We start from the raw sequence: 18,408 nt of genomic DNA, 5'->3' as shown, positions 1-18,408 counted from the left end.
AATTAGTCTAAAACATTCTGTATTATTTATTTTATTTTACTACATTGCTTATATTTCCTATAAGAATTCCCTATTTCCTTATTTCTACATGTGCCTTGAGAATGTTGCTTATAATTGAGCCAACTTATGTAAGTGATTTGTCAGAAAAAGAATTAAAAAATATATAGTGATCATTAAGACCCATTGTTTAGTTTAAATACAAGCACAGCACGTAGCCAGACCAAGCGCGAATCTAATATACCACTGAAACTCATACAGCTTGGTGTTTAGAGTAAACCAGTTTGTTTTATTATATACACTTAATAGGACATCAGTGGATTCACTAAAGTATTTCTGTTTTCAGTCAGTTCTAAAATACACCTGAAAGTAGATGAACAGAAATTGTGCTAAACAAGAGTTTATCATAAAAGCCTCATTGATGCTAGAAATGGGAGCTGCATTAAAGCTAGAGCAGTTAAGATTGTGTAAATTTACCCTTTCTTGTACAAAAGGGTACTTTCCTAACACAACATGGGTTGTTTTACATAATACACTACAAAATATGCACTGAGTATAACATGCTTAAATAGTACTGATAGAAATTGTGCGCAGTTGACTGTTTGGTTCAGTGGTATGCAGATTGGGATGCCATCAGATTTTCTTGTTTCATGCCTAAAATTGGGTGCATGAAGACATTTGGTGTATCTGAGCTTGTGTGTGACATATGCATACAAATATCTGGCCAAGCCACAGCAGCTCATGAACATAATTTTACTATTATTATTATTATTATTATTATTATTATTATATTACTTTTTTCCTCCACTGACTCAATAACCACATTTTTTTAGTTTAATAAAAAATCCCATGTAGTGTAGCCTTCCTTTTTCTTATACACTGACACTGCATATGGTGCTTAAAGCCACACGTGCCACAAGTGAATATTTACAGCCATTATTTATGGTCTGACTTTGGAGTCTCAGGCAATTACAGCTGACTATTTTTATTAGATCCCACTACAAGAATCTGTGAACTTTTTGGCCAAGCATTTGGGTACTTGAAATTGTTTTATTGGAATCCAGTAACTGGTCAGTGTGTTCAGCATTTCCATCAAAAGATTTTTTTCTTTTAAAACACGTACACAAAAGCCATCACACATACAGTATCTAGTGCTGCAGTGGATTATAGTCCGTGTGGTTATCACCACAATTACCCCTTTTCACAAAACAGTTTCCATGTTAAAACAACTGCATGTTAAACAGAACAAATATGGCTAATTGTCAAGAGAGGAGTAAATCATGTACGGGATGTTGGATCGTCCTCTCTGCATTTGGCAGATTCCTCATTTATAGACTCGCATGCTTCCCTCGGACAACAATGGAGGAGAACACGGTGTCTCTGTGGGATGACGTGATTAGTGTCCAGTACATTTCTGTGCTTAAGTCACAAGTGGCCTGACTTCCAGGTAAAAGCCAGTGTTGAGACTTACAAATATAATAAATTACATGGAATCCTAGGAGCTGCCCAATATTAGCCCAGAAGTTAATGAATAGCAAAAAAAATAAAAAAATACAAGTCATTAGTTGGGTTTTTTAGACAGATGTAGACAGCCAGAGGGGGTCACCACAGACACTGCAAGGCAACTTCTTTTCTCAAATGTCCATGTTGCAGTCAGTGCTTTACTTGTCATTTATTTTGATCTCCAGGTCTAATTAATCTGTAGTCCACTCTGCCTCATGGAGCCGTTGGTCCACTTATTAACCCGGAGAGCTCAACTGACGAGGAAGCAAGAGAAAACAAATCTTTAATGAAAAGCAAACACAAAAACTATACTGTATATGTCCAGGCATATAATGTATACCGTATACAAACCTGAAAGTAAAACCATAAATATATGATTCATATATATTCAAAATGATGATTCATATTTATTTTTATATTTTACCATAAACTTTCTTCCCTTTCCTGCTTGATAGTAGGGAATTCTATTCTTAGTATATTTTTATTCATTTTTTTAATTCTTTTTTATTAAAGTTTTTTTTTTTACCCTGAATGTGAAACTACAATGTATATAAATAAATATGTTAGAAACAATCACAGATGTGCACAGGAGATGACCTTACAATTTGATTTTTTTTAAGAATGGGAAAATATTGATGTGGAAATGAAGATGTGCTGTGCTGATAGACTCTTACCCCAAAAAACTGAGTGGTATAAAATTACTTTAACATTGTAGTTTTTTTATTTAAAATATTTTATAATTCTTATTCTTACTATTATTATTTAGGTTTGTACACACTTATATAACTACCTTATTGTATTTTTTTAGTTTTTATTTTTTTCATTAAAAACATTTTTCGCTATATTGGATTTCACATTGAAGGTGGAAAAAGTTATGAAATGATTTGACTTGGTTTTTGTAAAAAAATAAATAAATAAACACTGCGATTTTTTTAGCTTTTATATCATTAATTGTGTATCTTTATATACAAAGTTTCCAGGGTTCCTTTTTTCTAAGTAATAAAGTGTATCTGAATTATCCTTTTGATGTTTCTGCCAGTATTTCATATTACTACCTTTCAAAACAGGAATCCAGGTATTATGGTTATGTCATGTGCTGAAAATATAAAAAACACTCTCCATATTTAATCACTGCATAACCTGAAAATATTGATAAAACATTTAATCTCTCCCCAGTGGCATAGTTATGCACTGAGGTCATAAATCCCTGAAATCCTTATTTTACTGATATCTATGTCTGTCATAATAATGCTACTATTACAGCTGTCCCTAATTAAAAGGATATTATAGAGGAATTTCCCAAAATGTTTGTCAGATTTATATTTGACATTGTTAAAAAAACATAAAATATTTCGTCTTGATTAAAAACTAAAGAACTGACAATCAAACAAACTGCTCTGTAAACGTCATTCTCTTTAGCATGTCTTCTTAGTGAAATTATATTTTAATTCAAACATAATCAAAAGAATACATTTAATTAGAAAGCCTTGTTTGAATAAGTAAACATACATTTTTGAAAAGGTTCCCTTACAAAAAACAAAACAAAAAAGGAATATCAGCAATGAACTGTTCAAGATTTATTGTGATAACTATTTTGATGACCCCATTCTCCTGTAGTCTGCTGCCTTTATCAAAATGAACCATTCTCTCCTCATATCTAGAAAATAAGCAGAGTTTGTGCATGTGATAAGCACCTTAAATCATGACACCACGCAGCGACAGCTCATGCAGTCCTGTCCACTTTCATCTGGAGGATTGAGTTTCCTCAGTTTGTGTTGTCGGATCTCCCGTACTAGTGTGTAGAATGCATCCTCCACTCCCTGTGAAACAACCACACATTAACTTCCAAAGGAGCCAAGAGTCACCTACACTGAAGAAAGCCTTAGAGATGACAGACTTCACTGTTCCCTATTATTGGCTTGTATTAAACATCATGTAATTCCAAATATCTTAATTTAAGAGAATAGTTTGGCAAAAATTAACAAACACATTATACTGCAGGAACACTGTGAAACGATAAAGCTCTGAAAACTCAACATAAGAGAACATTTAGCGTTCGAGGTTAATTGTTCACCTAGATAAAGTTGGTGTGGAGCAAAAGTAATTGCTACCAGAAGCAAATGCTCTTTTACATCCAAGAGAAGTCAAGTCAAGAGGCTTTTATTGCCATTTTGACCATATATAGCTGATGCAGTACACAATGAAATAAAACAATGTTCCTCCATAAAGTGCTTCATAAAGACACAGAGCTTTATAAAACAACACAGAATAAAGAATCTTTTGTCCTTTCTCAATCAGAGAACTACATTTAACACTGATTAAATTTGATTTGTGTTTGGTCTAACTATTGATTTAACTGAGATAGCAATCACAAACAACGGTAAACTGTGCAACGCATGTTTACTGAACATAACAGACCCTGTGTGTTAGTGTGTAAATTTGTGTGTCTGTGCTTCAAAGGATTGTAGGTGTGAGATTAAAATCTTTTAGCAAATCACTTGTCTAGTCTTGGCTGAGGTTTCGATGTAAGGGATGCCGTAGCTGCGTGCAAGCTCGTGTGCTTGCCGTGTGTCCACTGTGCGAGCTGGAAGGTCACATTTATTACCCACAAGCACCATTGGCACGTCGTCAGAGTCCTTTACCCGCTTGATTTGTTCCCTGTGTAATCAACAATACAAGTGAAGAGAAAATTACTGGTCAAATATTAATACACTGGATGTTACAGTATGTTTATGCTCATTTCAAGTCAGTAACTAAAGTAATCACTTTAGTTATTAATAATATCACACTTCACCAATTCAGGTGAAGCACTACCTCCAACAACATAAGCATTAACTGCATTTTTAAGAAAATGACCTGAAATTAATGATTTAAACTTTACGTAATGTGTTTATTTTTTTAGAAGCTGCTAGAATATTTTAAATAGACTTAAAGAAAATCCGTTGCTTAACCTGCGAAAACTTACTAAAATCAATCAATCAATCAATCAATTTTTATTTATAGAGCACCTTACAACTACCAAAAGGAGCACAAGGTGCTTTCCAGTAAAACAACAAAAGAAAAGAAAACATAAGAACACAATGAGCATAAAATAGCAGTTGATGTAAAAATGATGTAAAATTATACACAAGCAGCACAATTATTAGAGAAATCCTTATTATAGAATACAACCTACTAATATAGTCATGCTAGTTGACTGAAATGTGCACCTGAAAATGTGTATAAACACCTATAATCCAATTAATTTATTTTAATTCTACCTTATTATACACTGTCTTGGGATTGGACATAAATCTGACTTGACTAAGATACACGTATATATTTGCCATGAGCTTATATGATGTGGATTTTGATTTGTATTTGAGTTTTACTTGTTTTGACAAGCAAACAAGCAAACCTTCAATAATACTATCCTTGGACATGACTCATTATATCTTAGGGACTTTGGACTTTGGTGTAAGACTTGACTCCACCACTGTGAGAAACGTAACCTAAAATGATTACTGTTGAAACTGGAAAAGAAAGTCTGCTTATATTTTCCAGTTTTAGATGGTGGAACTGAATAGTTCTGATTTCTTGATTACGATATAAACCACTTTATGAGATATGCTTTTATGTCTTTTTGAGGGTTGTCTTTTGAGTAACATAAAATTACTATACTCCACCAAAATAAAAAATCACTATGTAGTGTGCACTGCCCATAAATAGCAATGTGTGATTCATTTAAGCTTCTTCCCAGTTTCTCCTTGCATGTCCTTGAGTGCTTTCTATCTCCTCTCCTCCCTCCCACTTTGCTCTTGACTTCAGATCGATTTCACTGCTAGCTAAATGTAATCTCCCCTCTTTCCATTTGTTAGCTAGACACAGTAAACACCACAGAAGTTTGGCGAAGCTTTGGTTGGTCAATTAAATAGAGATGAACAAATTAAACATTTAAGCACTGTAATCATTACTTTTCTTTGAATTGATGCTGCTGACACTTCAAATGGGCCTGGAAAGATTTAAGCCTGTTCACCACATCCTGCTCTTCATAATGTCTCTTTTAGGTTAAATACAACAAATAATTTGTCTAGTACACAGAAGTACATTAAACAGCTCATTTTATTCAGTATGTAGTGAATAAATCTAAAATCTATTTAAAATGTATATGACATGTGTTAATGATAAGTTCTCTACACACCTCTAATGGCAATAATGTACCAGTTAAAGTCACCATTCAAGCACCTGTACTGATGAATGTCCTCAAATGACTTGGTGTTATTGATGGCAAAGACACAGAGGAAGCCTTCTCCTGTTCTCATGTACTGGTCCCTCATGGCACTGTACTCCTCTTGACCTGCTGTGTCCAGGATGTCCAACAAGCATGTCTCACCGTCAATCACCACCTGCTTCCTGTATGAGTCCTTAAAAAGATGGAGGTACTTTTTAAACTCAGACTAATGACAATGTTACAGTCTTGTCACTGAAATCTACAATCTTTGCCTCTTTATATATGAAGATTTCACAGATGTGTGTGTTCTTGCGGCTAGGAATTATACAGTAGAAGTTATTTAAGATTCAGCAGTTTATGTCAATATAACAGTGTGAAAGAGAAAAATCAGAAAAACCAAGGACAAATGAAGTATAATTGTTGTAGTGCTGTGGGTTTGGGCAGCAGTCAGTGGTCCTGAGTGTTTGTGCACGGAGAGAACAGCTATGAAAAGGACATTGTTTGTCCAGAGACAGGCGTGGTGGGAAAGAAGAAAACAGAATGCAGAATGTCATGGATACATGAGCATGCATGATTACACACACACACACACACACACACACACACACACACACACAGAAACACACACAAACATATTCTTGAGAAAATCAAGGGCTGTCCCCATGGTTTACTTTGGTGTTATTATAATACATTGCAGTTTACAATGATACACTTTACTCTGATAAATTATAATTTATCTTTAATTTACTGTAATATACTTTAGTTTCTAAGATGCATTAATATTTAATATGGCTTTACTGTGGTACACAATAATTGATTATTTTCCTACTATGGTACACTACAGCTTAATATGGCTTTACTATTATACATTATTGTTTGCTATGACTTTTCTCTTATACACTATAATTTACTATGGCTTTACTATAAAACACTATAATTTACTATGGCTTTATTATAATACAATATCAATTACTATACTTTTACTATACGTATACAGTTACTATGGTGTTACTATGATACACTAATATGTACTATGACTTTACTGTTATACACTATAATTCAAGTCAAGAAGATTTTATTGTAATTTTGACCATACATAACTAAGATAGTACATAGTAAAATGAAACAAAATTTCTCCAGGATCATGGTGCTTCACAAAACACAGAGCTACATAAACCACCACAGGGCATTACTATAGATTTAGTATTTTCCGATATACACTATACTTTAAGCACTATACTTTTATTGTCATACACTATAGTTTATTATGGCTTTACTGTGGTAAATACAGCATACATCATGCCAATGACTCATGGCAAAAGGAAGTGACGCCCTACTTTCCTCATGCAAGTAGGAAGCTGCCCTGTTTACAGCTGTGACAATGAGAAGCGATTATGAGGATCTGATAAACACTGAATTTTCCAAAGGATCTGAAGTTCATGGAATAGACTCATTATTTTGCATGAATTAAATAAACAATCTGTTGTTGCATGCCGGTATGTTTTTTTATTTTTTTTTACATGTTATTCAGATGTTCCTTGGATAATAAAAAAAATCATAACTGTCAGATGAACCGAAAACAGGGCAGTGGTGGCTCAAGTGGTTAAGACACTAGGCTGTTGATCAGAGGAGCAGGGTACAAGCCCCAGCACTGCAAAGCTGCCACTGTTGGGCCCTTGAGCATGGCCCTTAACCCTTCCTGCTCCAGAGGCGCTGTACCGTATCTGCTCCTGCGTTCTGACCCCAAACTCCTCAGTTGGGATATTTGAAGAAAAGAATTCCACTGTAATGTATATGTGGTGATAATAAAGGCTTCTCTGCCCCAAGTCATTCACTCATTCATAAAAGCTGCTAAGGAGCCCAGACCTTCTGCAGTCAATCTGAAGTCCTGACTACACAAAACTAACTACTGTATGACTTTACTGTGATACACTATAGTTTATTATGGCTTGAGAGTAAAACACTTTTTTTCAGTTTACTTTGGCTTAACTGATACACTGTGATTGTTATAACACTACAAAGATTTTAACGCTAACAATGTACTTAACATATTTACCCTAAAAACCTCCATACTACAGTCTTTAAAGGTTACTGGGTACATATATACTAAAATATAAAAATACTGTGACCTTACTACTGTGTCAAATGGGAGTTAAGGGGACTCATGGATATAACATTAAAACTGTATAATGCTGACAAACTCTATTGACGCATTTGAAAAATCTTGAAACTTCAGGACAGTGCCAGCTGTTTGTGTTGTACACATGTATTAGCAAACCACAGCCTGGAGACCAAACAACATATTGCGGTATATCAGCACACACTACAACTATTCTGCAATTATTTTACTGCATGTGTCATTATTTGTGTTACTCTTATCACTATATACAGCCTAGATAACATGCTATAATTAGCATTTCAGTTAGGTCTGCATTTGTGGGCTTTGAAATTTAAATTCAACACACAGGCATACAATACAGCATTAGCAAGCGCTATATGAATTAGCAAGTTCACACACACACACACACACACACACACACACACACACACACACACACACACTACCTCTATGGTAGGGTCATATTCGTCCACAAAGTGGTTCTGGATGAGTTGGATGGTAAGAGCGCTCTTGCCCACGCCTCCAGCTCCCACCACCACCAGCTTATACTCAGTCATCCTCTCTACTCCTCTTCACCTGCTGAGCCCTGTGGAATTGTACAGGAGTAACATTAAAGCAAAAGCTCATGAAACAAGACAGTGTTGAAATATGATGTATTATTTAATTATGCAAATTATTTAATGACTACAGAAGCAACCACGCTTGCTGGAAAGAAATGAAAATGCTACATATTGTCATTACCTTGTTCTGAAGTTTTCTAAAAACAAGATTTAGAGAAATGACTGCAATAAAGACATCACTAGTTGTTCTTACAAAAAATACATTCACACAGTTTTGTAGGCAAATCCACTAACATTCATCACACACCCTGTTTACAAGATATCATTTGGTACAGTAATACCCGTTATACCTAAACAGATTCATTAAATTTCACTTGCAGTCACTTACAAAATTCAGCTTTGCCACTGATCTGAATCTGACACTAGTGTGGAGGGATACCAAAAAGGAACCTCAAGATATTTAATATATTACTCTATTTTTAGTCTTCTATATTAGTTTAATAGTCTTTTTCTGCCTTTTTTTTTTTTAAATAAAATTAATGTGTGTCATATGTAAATGACTTGGGTTAGGTGTGTGATGATGTGCCTGTTGCTAAAACTGGTAGATACAAGCTTCATCATCACCACTGAAAATTGTGTGAAATGAACCCATACTGTATGTGGTATAAATGCCCCTTTTTAATGAAAATCAGTGGTGAACATCTACTGTCAGGGAAATATACCATGCCATAATTTCTCATGATAACAAACCCATCGTATTGACCTGCCCCTATTGTTCAGCAGAATAAGTTTTTGTATGGTCGACAGTTTGGGCTTTATACCTCTGCCACACAAATCAAACGTTTTCATGTGATGGAATGTTCAGCTGTCTGTGGGGGTCAAAAGACCAGTGAGTGTTTTTTTTTTTTTTATAACAAGCAGACACACCTTTACACATCCCCTCCCAACCACATCATGCTTCTATGTTAAGGTGTAGGCAGTTAAAGCAGTCAGTCATGAGCATAAATTATTAAGAGATTCGTTAGAGGCCAGCAGCTCCAGACTTTACCCCAAACTCTCTCTGTGTGCCAACACATCTATTAATGCGTCCATGACCAGATACAACGTTCAAAAGCTCAGGAGGTTTATTCAGTACACAGGCAAATGTAATCTTCAGCTTCCAGAAAATTCCTGTTACTCTATATACTGTATATATTGAAGGAATTTGTCACTAAAAATTCTAACTGACTAATACCTGTACATTATTTGTATTATTGATAGTCTGTGCTTTACTTGTTACTGTAGAAACAATAGCAGAATATAACAAGGGATTTAAAATACACTTGAAATTTATGTTGCAGCTATTATGGGCTGTGCTGCTGTAATAGAAAATGAATCAACACTTTCTGACTGATGTTGTGCCAAGACATGAAGTCATGGCTTGGATCATAGCTGTCAAACTCAAATTTTGCCTAGCCCACATGAGTATTTTTGTAAGTCTTTAATACGCCTTAACCAAAAGCTATTAATTGGTGTGTGACAGGTATTATATCTGTATAAGCATTGATTTTATCCAATATTTCAACCCTACGAGATGTGAGACGTCCCATGCTGTTCAGTCGTGTACGTAGTATGTGGGTGGAGGCTAAACTATGGGTCTGATATGAATTCTATATATTACTGGTCTAGAGTGAAAGTATTCAGACTCATCGTTCACAGATTTGCTCGGGTCAAAGAAATGACACAGTACTCCGCTTTTAGATGCCTAATTCGACACACGGCTCATTACGTTAACAAAGCTTTGTTTTGTCTAGCTTTATTATATATGTCCAAGTATATTGTAAAGCCTTCAACACTGTCTGGGGTTAATACAAGTAAAGTAATCTAAAGTAGCTATTAGTTCAAACCAAATTTTGTAATCCTGCCCCCAGTGCCGAAACTACAAACATTGTGACAGAATTAGGTGTGGTTTGTTTCATCAATCTGATGTCATAATTTACAACATCATGCCGTAAAGTTCCACAAAAAAACCCCTTAAAAACAAGAAACTGACTCAAAAATACATTTACAATATTTGGTCACACATTTTCCAAGTAGTCACTTTGATTGGTGGCTGTGCCTGTCTAAAGCCCAGCACATTTATTCAGCAAGGTAGTATCTCCTCAGCAATTTGATGATGTTACTAAGGCAAACAGCGCTAGGCGTATACCATCCTCATTATTTATTGGTTTTTAACAGTGTAGTAATGGACTGATACTACTGGCCGTGCTGAACAGAATAGTGCAAAACTAACATAATAATGGTAAAAGTTTCCTTGACCATGCAGGAACCTGACCCTAATCAGCAAAATTAATCATTGATAGGTTCACTGATAGGTAACTGAAAAATGACAACTAGTGATAAATGTTTCTTGTTAATGTTTTCACACGCAGCAAGACACAAATACAAGCCTCCTTTAAGTGTAGTTTGTAAAACAGGAAAAATCTAATCTAGTGTAATAAAATCACTCATCCTTGCGCATGTGCTGTCATTATTAGTTATAATTAAATGAACAGTAAAGAGCATCAAAACTAATTTAAATGAAAAGAAATGTCTCAAGTGCTTACAGACTAAGGTATAAGAAAAAGAATCAGAGATTAGGAAAAGACAACTCCTAACATAGCACTGGAACACACTTTGGGGTAAGCTATATAGTTAGAAATTCATGTGACCATTTCATGTATCATTATCAAGAGAAAACTGCAGTACTGCAATATGATCAATAACAATATAATAACAAACAAGATGTGCATGACATAAGGTACAAGATATGATAAGGAACAATACCTGACAGGGCATGTAGTTATAGGAATATAATCAATGACTTTATGGTGTGAAATAGCTAGATGATATTAACATGTGTTTAATCCATGGAGTGCTTGTCCTAAAGGTCTGTCGTTATGTGTTAACAAGCACTGAAATATAAATTTGTCATTTGAATTAGCACCAGCTTTACTGTCAGAGCTGCTGTGATCATAATTTCGTGAGATTCAAAAACTCAACAGCACCGGAGTATATAACAAAAATTGGATATTGCAATTGGACATTTTATACATTGGAAAAAGTCATCTGAAGACTACAAGAACAAATCCTGACAATGTCACAGCCATCCGTTGCTGGGAACCAAGGGAGCAGAACTGGCTGTGATTTCTCAAGGGGACAGATGGAATATTCTCTCTCCCTTGTCAATCAGAGCGACAATCACAAGCATCTGTGAGTACATGTATGCAGAAGAGGGTGGATGCGATGCTCTATGATGCAGCCTGAGCAGCAGGTGCTGTAGATGCTTTATGTCTCTTTTTTTATGTCATTTTATGCACTTTGCTAACTATAGTTAATCACCCAGAGAATCTCTCACTCATTGTATTACAACAATTTCCCAGGATCTTTGAAAAATCCTGGCAATATAATTAAAAGAAAAAAAAACCCAGCTCAAAACGTGTAACTAGCTGTGCTGGCAGAATCAGAGCTATTCTCAGTCACAGCTGATGAGCTAGCTGTAGCGCCACCATGTCAGCCTGTGTGTAACCCCAGCCTACTAAACAAGGTACAGCTGGGCTTCACTGAACCTGATCCTCCAGAATGGATCTATAAAAGCACTGCCAGCCATCGGAAGAGATGCCAAACACTGTGTGAGAAAAACACTGATAAAAATGTTTTCATTGTTTTATGGAGTATGCTTTTAGGTCTTGGATTTTATCTAAACAAAAGTCCTTCTGTCTCTCTCTCATTCGCTTCATCCATGCCTATGCCATTCCTTTCATCAGGGTTCAATAAGTAATACTAACACATCGCAAATGATGAACTCTGCACACTTCCTGGCCAGGTGATGTATTCCACAGGAACAAGGAAAAATCTAACCAATAGATTACGGAGCACAGGGCAGATTCATTGCATCTGAAAAACATGAAATCCCCTAGTGTTCCATGTACTGGTTTTTCCTTTAAAAATCAACTGTACTTCCCCATTAGAGCACTTTCACTATCCATTATTCAGTCTTCAGTTAATAAAGAAAAATGTCTAGAATTAAAACATTGAAAAAAAAGAAATACATAAATAAATAAATCAAGTGGAAATAACCACATATATACAGTAGCACGAGGACAACAAATTAATTGAATAAAACAAATATATTTAATAGATGATTCAGCCTATTCCTAAATCTTTTACTACTTTCAAGTTGAAACTGACTACATCATTTTGCTTGTTTTCAGAGATAAAGTTAAAAATCTCAGACGAGAGGCAAACTGAAATTAGAAGAAAAAAAATAACAGAAATAGGCTTAATGCTGTTGCAATTATACTGTAGACATATTTTTCCATGTTGAGTGATTCATACTTATTATATATTTAAACCTGAGTCATAGATTTTCACCTACACACTAATCCTACAGCCAAAACGTTCTCTAAAGAGATGCCAGAGAAATGTTACCTTTCAATTTGTGCCTGATTTGAATTTTGCTGCTAGCAGCCAAATACAAAACAAAGCACCCTAATATGCCATGCCTATCAAGTGAAGTAAGTCACAGAGCATGCAGTGTGGATTAATAATAATAATAATAATAAAAGCCAACAGATGGAAGTGAATCTGTTGAACTCAATCACCAGTGCTTCAGCTTGTTGAGGTGTTCTGTCTGTTGATAGCGGTATTGAGAGAGGACAGAAGATCCACACAGTTGCTCCCTAGTGTCTGTCTCTCTCGCTTATAATTAGTTACTGAGCACGATATGCCTTCAGAAAGATAATGAGCCCTCAAAGCACCGCGTCTCAGCCTGGGATTGTCTGCATTGTAATGTAAAAAATCAAAACACAGAATGTTCATACTGAAATCTACTGAAACCTACTGAAACAATTTTTTGTCTGCATATTTAAATCTTTCTGTATGGCTTTTGGTTGGAGCCACAGAGGTCTACGTTTACATTATTTATAGTTCTGCTTGTTGTTGAGTTAGTGAGATTTAGAATAAACCCACTCAATTCATGTGACCAGGCAAACAAACTAATAACTTAATTATAAATGTAATAATATTAAAAATGTACACCGATGTAACTACATGAAACACATACACACACCCAAACACAGAAAAAAAAATCTGTTGGCTATGCTTCATAGACCCAATAAACACATTTTTTTTACACAGAATGTGTTCACTTGAAACCCTGGTATACTGGTATCTCTGTGAGTGTAATAGAAACTCATTCTACAAAAATATTTCTATGCAAATATACTGGGACCACACCTTATGTCATAACAGCTCTAACAGACAGAAGTGCTTGAGCTGCTGGCATATTTGAGTTTTGAGCTGAAGTGCTTAACCAAATAATATAAAGGTTTCTCCCTCTTGTGAAGCTAAAGGACTACAATACAATAGATGACTGTAACAACAACTTAATGTCACCTCATCCTCTAGCTTGGCTTCAATACTGTAACATAGCCAGGGGCTACATATAGCCTGTCACAGTTATCAGGGTAGATAAACAGCTCATTCTGAAACTCTATAACCCCCTGGAGACCCTGAGGGTAATCTTACATGACAGTTCACCCAGACTGTAAAAAAGACACTCACACATATACTCAAGAGCTGCATTTTACACAAGCATTGTGTGTGTGAGTGTGAAAAACAATTTTATTATCCTCTATCAATATATGACAAGATGATCTTTGTTATTCTACAGTACTTGTGATCTGACTTTCATTATTGATCAGTGAAGAGCATTCTGGTTAGCACTAATGAGTAAACAACACTGAACAGCGTTTTGTGATGCATCAACATTTCTTTCCTTTTCCGAGATTACTTTAAATCGAACAGGTTAATAGATTCGTTGCTAGTCTCCTTGATGGCAAGGAATCACTCAAGGGAACAGACTGATTCTGAAAGGGTGGATGGATGCATCTGAGAGGCAGGGCTGCGCTACTGTCTCCTCAAAATAACACCAGGGCATTACTATCAGACTCTTACACTGTAGTAAGCCACTTGACAGGGATTTAGTCTGATCATTAGAATACGCTATAGAGAAAGACTAATTAATAATGCAGTATGGATTCTATCCCACACAAATCTCTTGCATCCAAACAGCCATTTTATTTCTATGCGTTTTGTTTCATACTGTACAGGCTGTGTATAAATGCCTGGTTATGAGACACTATTCAGTGTCAAAAGACATTCTCTGAGTTAGTTATCCATCTCTTAAGGCTGCCCAATATGATTATATAATATAATGATACGTAGTGATAAGCTGTGCTGAGTAACCTGAGGTGTCAGTGCTTTTAAATGTAAAATTATTTACTGTAACTAGTCACTTATTGGATGTTTTTTAGTGTCCCTCCTTTTCCTCATTAAATAAAATGAAATATATACTGTCCTAATACCTAAGAGATACATATATATTGTTCATACATGTGTGTATCATGATGTTTTCCACATGGCTTCTCTTTTCTTTTCTTATATATACTTCACACATATGCATGATTTTTTTACTACAAGCATATGTCCCTTTAACAAAAAAGGCTGTTTAATGTTTCACATTCTTACCCTGCTTTCATTTTCACTTTCTCTTTGTGTGGCCTACTTGATTTTGAAATAAAAAACATATTATGATTATTGATCTGCTTGAATGGACGTACTGTATTATGTACCGTGTCAGGATACTAGTAATTCAAGCGTTCGTCTAAATAAATACAGATGTTTCAGAAAAATGCTACTGAGTTCAAAGACATTGATCTTGGCTACGCATTTAGCGTTACAGGAAAAATGATGTTCCTGTGGAAATATTGCCCTAGGTATCGATTTTTGAAATTAATCCATAACCAGATGTCGTAGATGTCATGATGTCATTATACATGATACATATAGTCTGCTTACAGCACAGATCAGTTCTACATCTCATCCTTACAATGAAGGCCATTGTACCAAACCTTCTCCTAGACATTCCTGAAACTGCCCTGTTCACTATATCATGTGCTATTTTGGGGATCTGGCATCTTGGACAATGTGGAAAATATTTAGTGAGCTTAATATTTGCAATGCATTGTAGAAGCCTAGGGCAATACAAAATTACCATAAAGGACTTTGCCATTTGTTAGGGCAATAGGGCAAAATTTCAGATGTTTTGTCTTTAAATATTTCATTGTTGTTTACATTTACAGCATTTGGCAGCCACCCCTTTTGCAGAGCGACTAATGTTATCTGTGTTAACATCAGTTATCTATGTTAACTGAGGGTTAAGGGCCTCGCTCAGGGGCCCAACAGAGGCAGTTTGGTGGACCTGGGATTGAACTCACAACCTTCCAATTGGTAGCCCAACACCTTAACCACTAGGCTACCACATGCCTATAGCTGTTGTTGTTGCTAAAATATGAATTATATTACTTGTTATTATTGTTGTTTTCCATTTGCAGTTTTTGTGTGACAATGAATGCAAAATACAAAGTACATTGGATGCAATAGTCCTTTTCATAGCTAGTAAAACTTGCTGGTTGTGCTGATGTGCACATATTCGCATACAACCTGACATTATTATTTTATTTACACTAAAGTAGTCTACACTAGGCAACAGAAGAAGGAAACAAGTAGTGTAGCCCGTGCTGCTTCCGCACTACCGGGCTGTGTCCCAAACAGCGCCTCACTAGAATACTATGTAAACATACTACCTCACCTACTACTGGAGAACTATTTCGGGCACTATTTAGCACTCATGTATGAGATTTGGGACGCTGCCGGTGTGTCGGTGGTGGGGCGTCAACCAGCCTGCCGACTGTCACATGGACAACAAACTTAATTGAAATCTGTTTTTAGTCCTTTTTTGATACTTAAAGCTAGTACAATTGGACACATAGTAGTCATTTATAACAGTTTATAGTAGCCTGTGCGTGTGTGTGTTATAGTGCCTGTTGCTTTAATTAAACAAGTGGCAGAAATAATTTAGGCTTTATAAATAAAAGCCATTTCCTCCTTAGTCTTTACACAGCCTTAGAGACATGACACCGATGAGTGATATCTGGAGCAGGATCCTGTTATAATAAGATGACACACACTGTACATACAGATGGAGACACAGTACAACACACTTCACACATCATAAAGTAGATTCTGTACAAATTGTGATTAATTCATTTGTCCTACTCACGACAAGATGTAGGTGGAGATCAATTCAGCCTGATGTGAAATCTCAAGCGCAGAAGGTTTGATTAGGGATCAGAGCAAACAGCTGCCGCTGCTCCGGTGTGGCGGAGCTCAAAACCCGGACAAAACGCGACTCAAAAACAGCTCAGAGCCGCTCCGTTACTCCAAACCGTAGATTGTGTGTGTGTGTGTGAGAGAGAGAGAGAGAGAGAGAGAGAGAGAGAGAGTGCGTGCGCGCTGAACACAATGCGCTCCGCCCGAGTGCAGAGAGAAAGAGAGATTCAGCTGCAGGCAGCCCACGCCCAGCGGCCACCCCGACTCTCTCTCTCACACACACACACACACACATACACACACAAACACGCACACACAGACTCTCTCTCACACACACAAACACACACACACACTCTCTCACACACACAGACTCTCTCACACACACATACTCACACACATACACTCTCACACACACACACACACACACTCTCTCACACACACACAGACTCTCTCACACACACATACTCACACACACATACACTCTCACACACACACTCACACACACACACACGCACGCACACACATACACACACATGCCCTCTCACACACTCATACACTCACACTCACACACACACTATTAGAGCCAAAGTCTGCTGCTGATGCTTCATATAATGACTACTGGTTCCATCATCACAACTGCTATTACCTTTTTTAAGTTCCACATTGTTTAAACTATCGTGCCAATATTCCAGCACATGACATTTTTATATAAAAAAGTGTATTTTTAATGACTCAATCAGCCTGAAACATGAAACGTCATTCTTATTTTGTTGAATAGTGTGCATAATTATAATTATATAATAAAGAATTGTGTACAACAATGGTATAACTTTATGAAAAACACTAGCCAAAGCTTATATCATTTTGACCCCATGATTTATTGGTATCAAAAAATGTTTGATGCTGAAAAGCACTTCTATATGATGTCACATGAAATCATGTTATATAAATACACTCTATATAAAACAAAGCTGCATTTGCAGAATATCAATATGTGGTGTAAGAAAAATAGCCATTTTGAATATTTACATGGCATTTTCCGCTGCATTGTTCTTGTACAGAGCTCAGAATTTAATGCATTTTAAATTCCTATAATTCCTACTGTACTATTACTGCCAACCTCACTATTACTACAACTGCTTTTGCTACTACTAATAATTCTATTCCTTTACAAGACATTCTATACAAAATGCGTGTAATTTGCGGCATCAGTTTGGGGAAGAACAACATATGAGTTGACCACAAACATTTGGCTATATAGTGCATGTACAAATATAAATAAATAATCACAAACACACCACATTAAACAATTATGCTTCAGACTGCACACGGAAAGTCCGTAATGTTTTCTGGAACACTTTTAGGGTTCATACAAGAAAATTCTTACACAAATCAAAAAGTCTTTTTAAGAAATATGCATAGCCCTGTGTCTAAACAGGGGCGGGTGATACGACAAAATTATTATAGAATTAGAACATTGATATTAAAAAATATCTTGCATGATATTTAGATTTGCAAGCAACCTAAAAATGTAAAATATGAACAACCCCAAGTTAAAAAAATATATTTTTTTGCATGTAAAATTGCAATTTTAATTAAACTTCTAATCAATTATATGGTGCTTGTAAGTAATGATTCTGTTCAGTATTACGAAAGTACTAACGATATTTAATTCAGGTATTGAACTCCCTGAAAATATTAATTTAAAAGAAGACTAATAAATAACTGATAATGTTTGTACACGGACTACAAACAATACAACAGACTACATTTCCCAACAGCCCCAGCACTCCTTTCCACCGTATCCAGGAAGTAATGTTTCCGTT

The 18,408-nt window shown here is 35.8% G+C and overlaps 2 protein-coding genes across 3 annotated transcripts in view; both read right to left on the bottom strand.

The window, feature by feature from the left end:
• The window catches only part of thg1l (tRNA-histidine guanylyltransferase 1-like), a 427,208-nt gene that overhangs the window by 279,729 nt on the left and 129,071 nt on the right, over positions 1–18,408 (bottom strand). The gene's annotated exons all lie outside the window — the stretch shown is intronic.
• On the bottom strand, positions 1,028–16,743 carry hrasa (HRas proto-oncogene, GTPase a). 2 transcript variants are annotated; one of them, XM_060886651.1, is made up of 6 exons: positions 16,533–16,740; positions 8,276–8,415; positions 5,725–5,903; positions 3,999–4,158; positions 3,195–3,320; positions 1,028–1,754 (listed from the first exon to the last, which is right to left on the bottom strand). In XM_060886651.1, the coding sequence occupies exons 2-5, from the start codon at positions 8,384–8,386 to the stop codon at positions 3,201–3,203; spliced, it is 570 nt and encodes a 189-aa protein (XP_060742634.1). In that variant the 5' UTR covers positions 8,387–8,415; positions 16,533–16,740; the 3' UTR covers positions 1,028–1,754; positions 3,195–3,200. The 2 variants fall into 2 exon arrangements, 1 of the variants encoding a protein (XP_060742634.1); XR_009649457.1 differs by lacking the exon at positions 1,028–1,754 and having other exon boundaries at positions 3,575–4,158; positions 16,533–16,743.

This window comes from Tachysurus vachellii, chromosome 14, assembly GCF_030014155.1.
Source record: "Tachysurus vachellii isolate PV-2020 chromosome 14, HZAU_Pvac_v1, whole genome shotgun sequence".
In the NCBI taxonomy this organism is placed as follows: domain Eukaryota; kingdom Metazoa; phylum Chordata; class Actinopteri; order Siluriformes; family Bagridae; genus Tachysurus; species Tachysurus vachellii.
The sequence above is the reverse complement of the archived record's forward strand: the minus strand, read 5'-3'. Positions and strand labels throughout refer to the sequence as shown.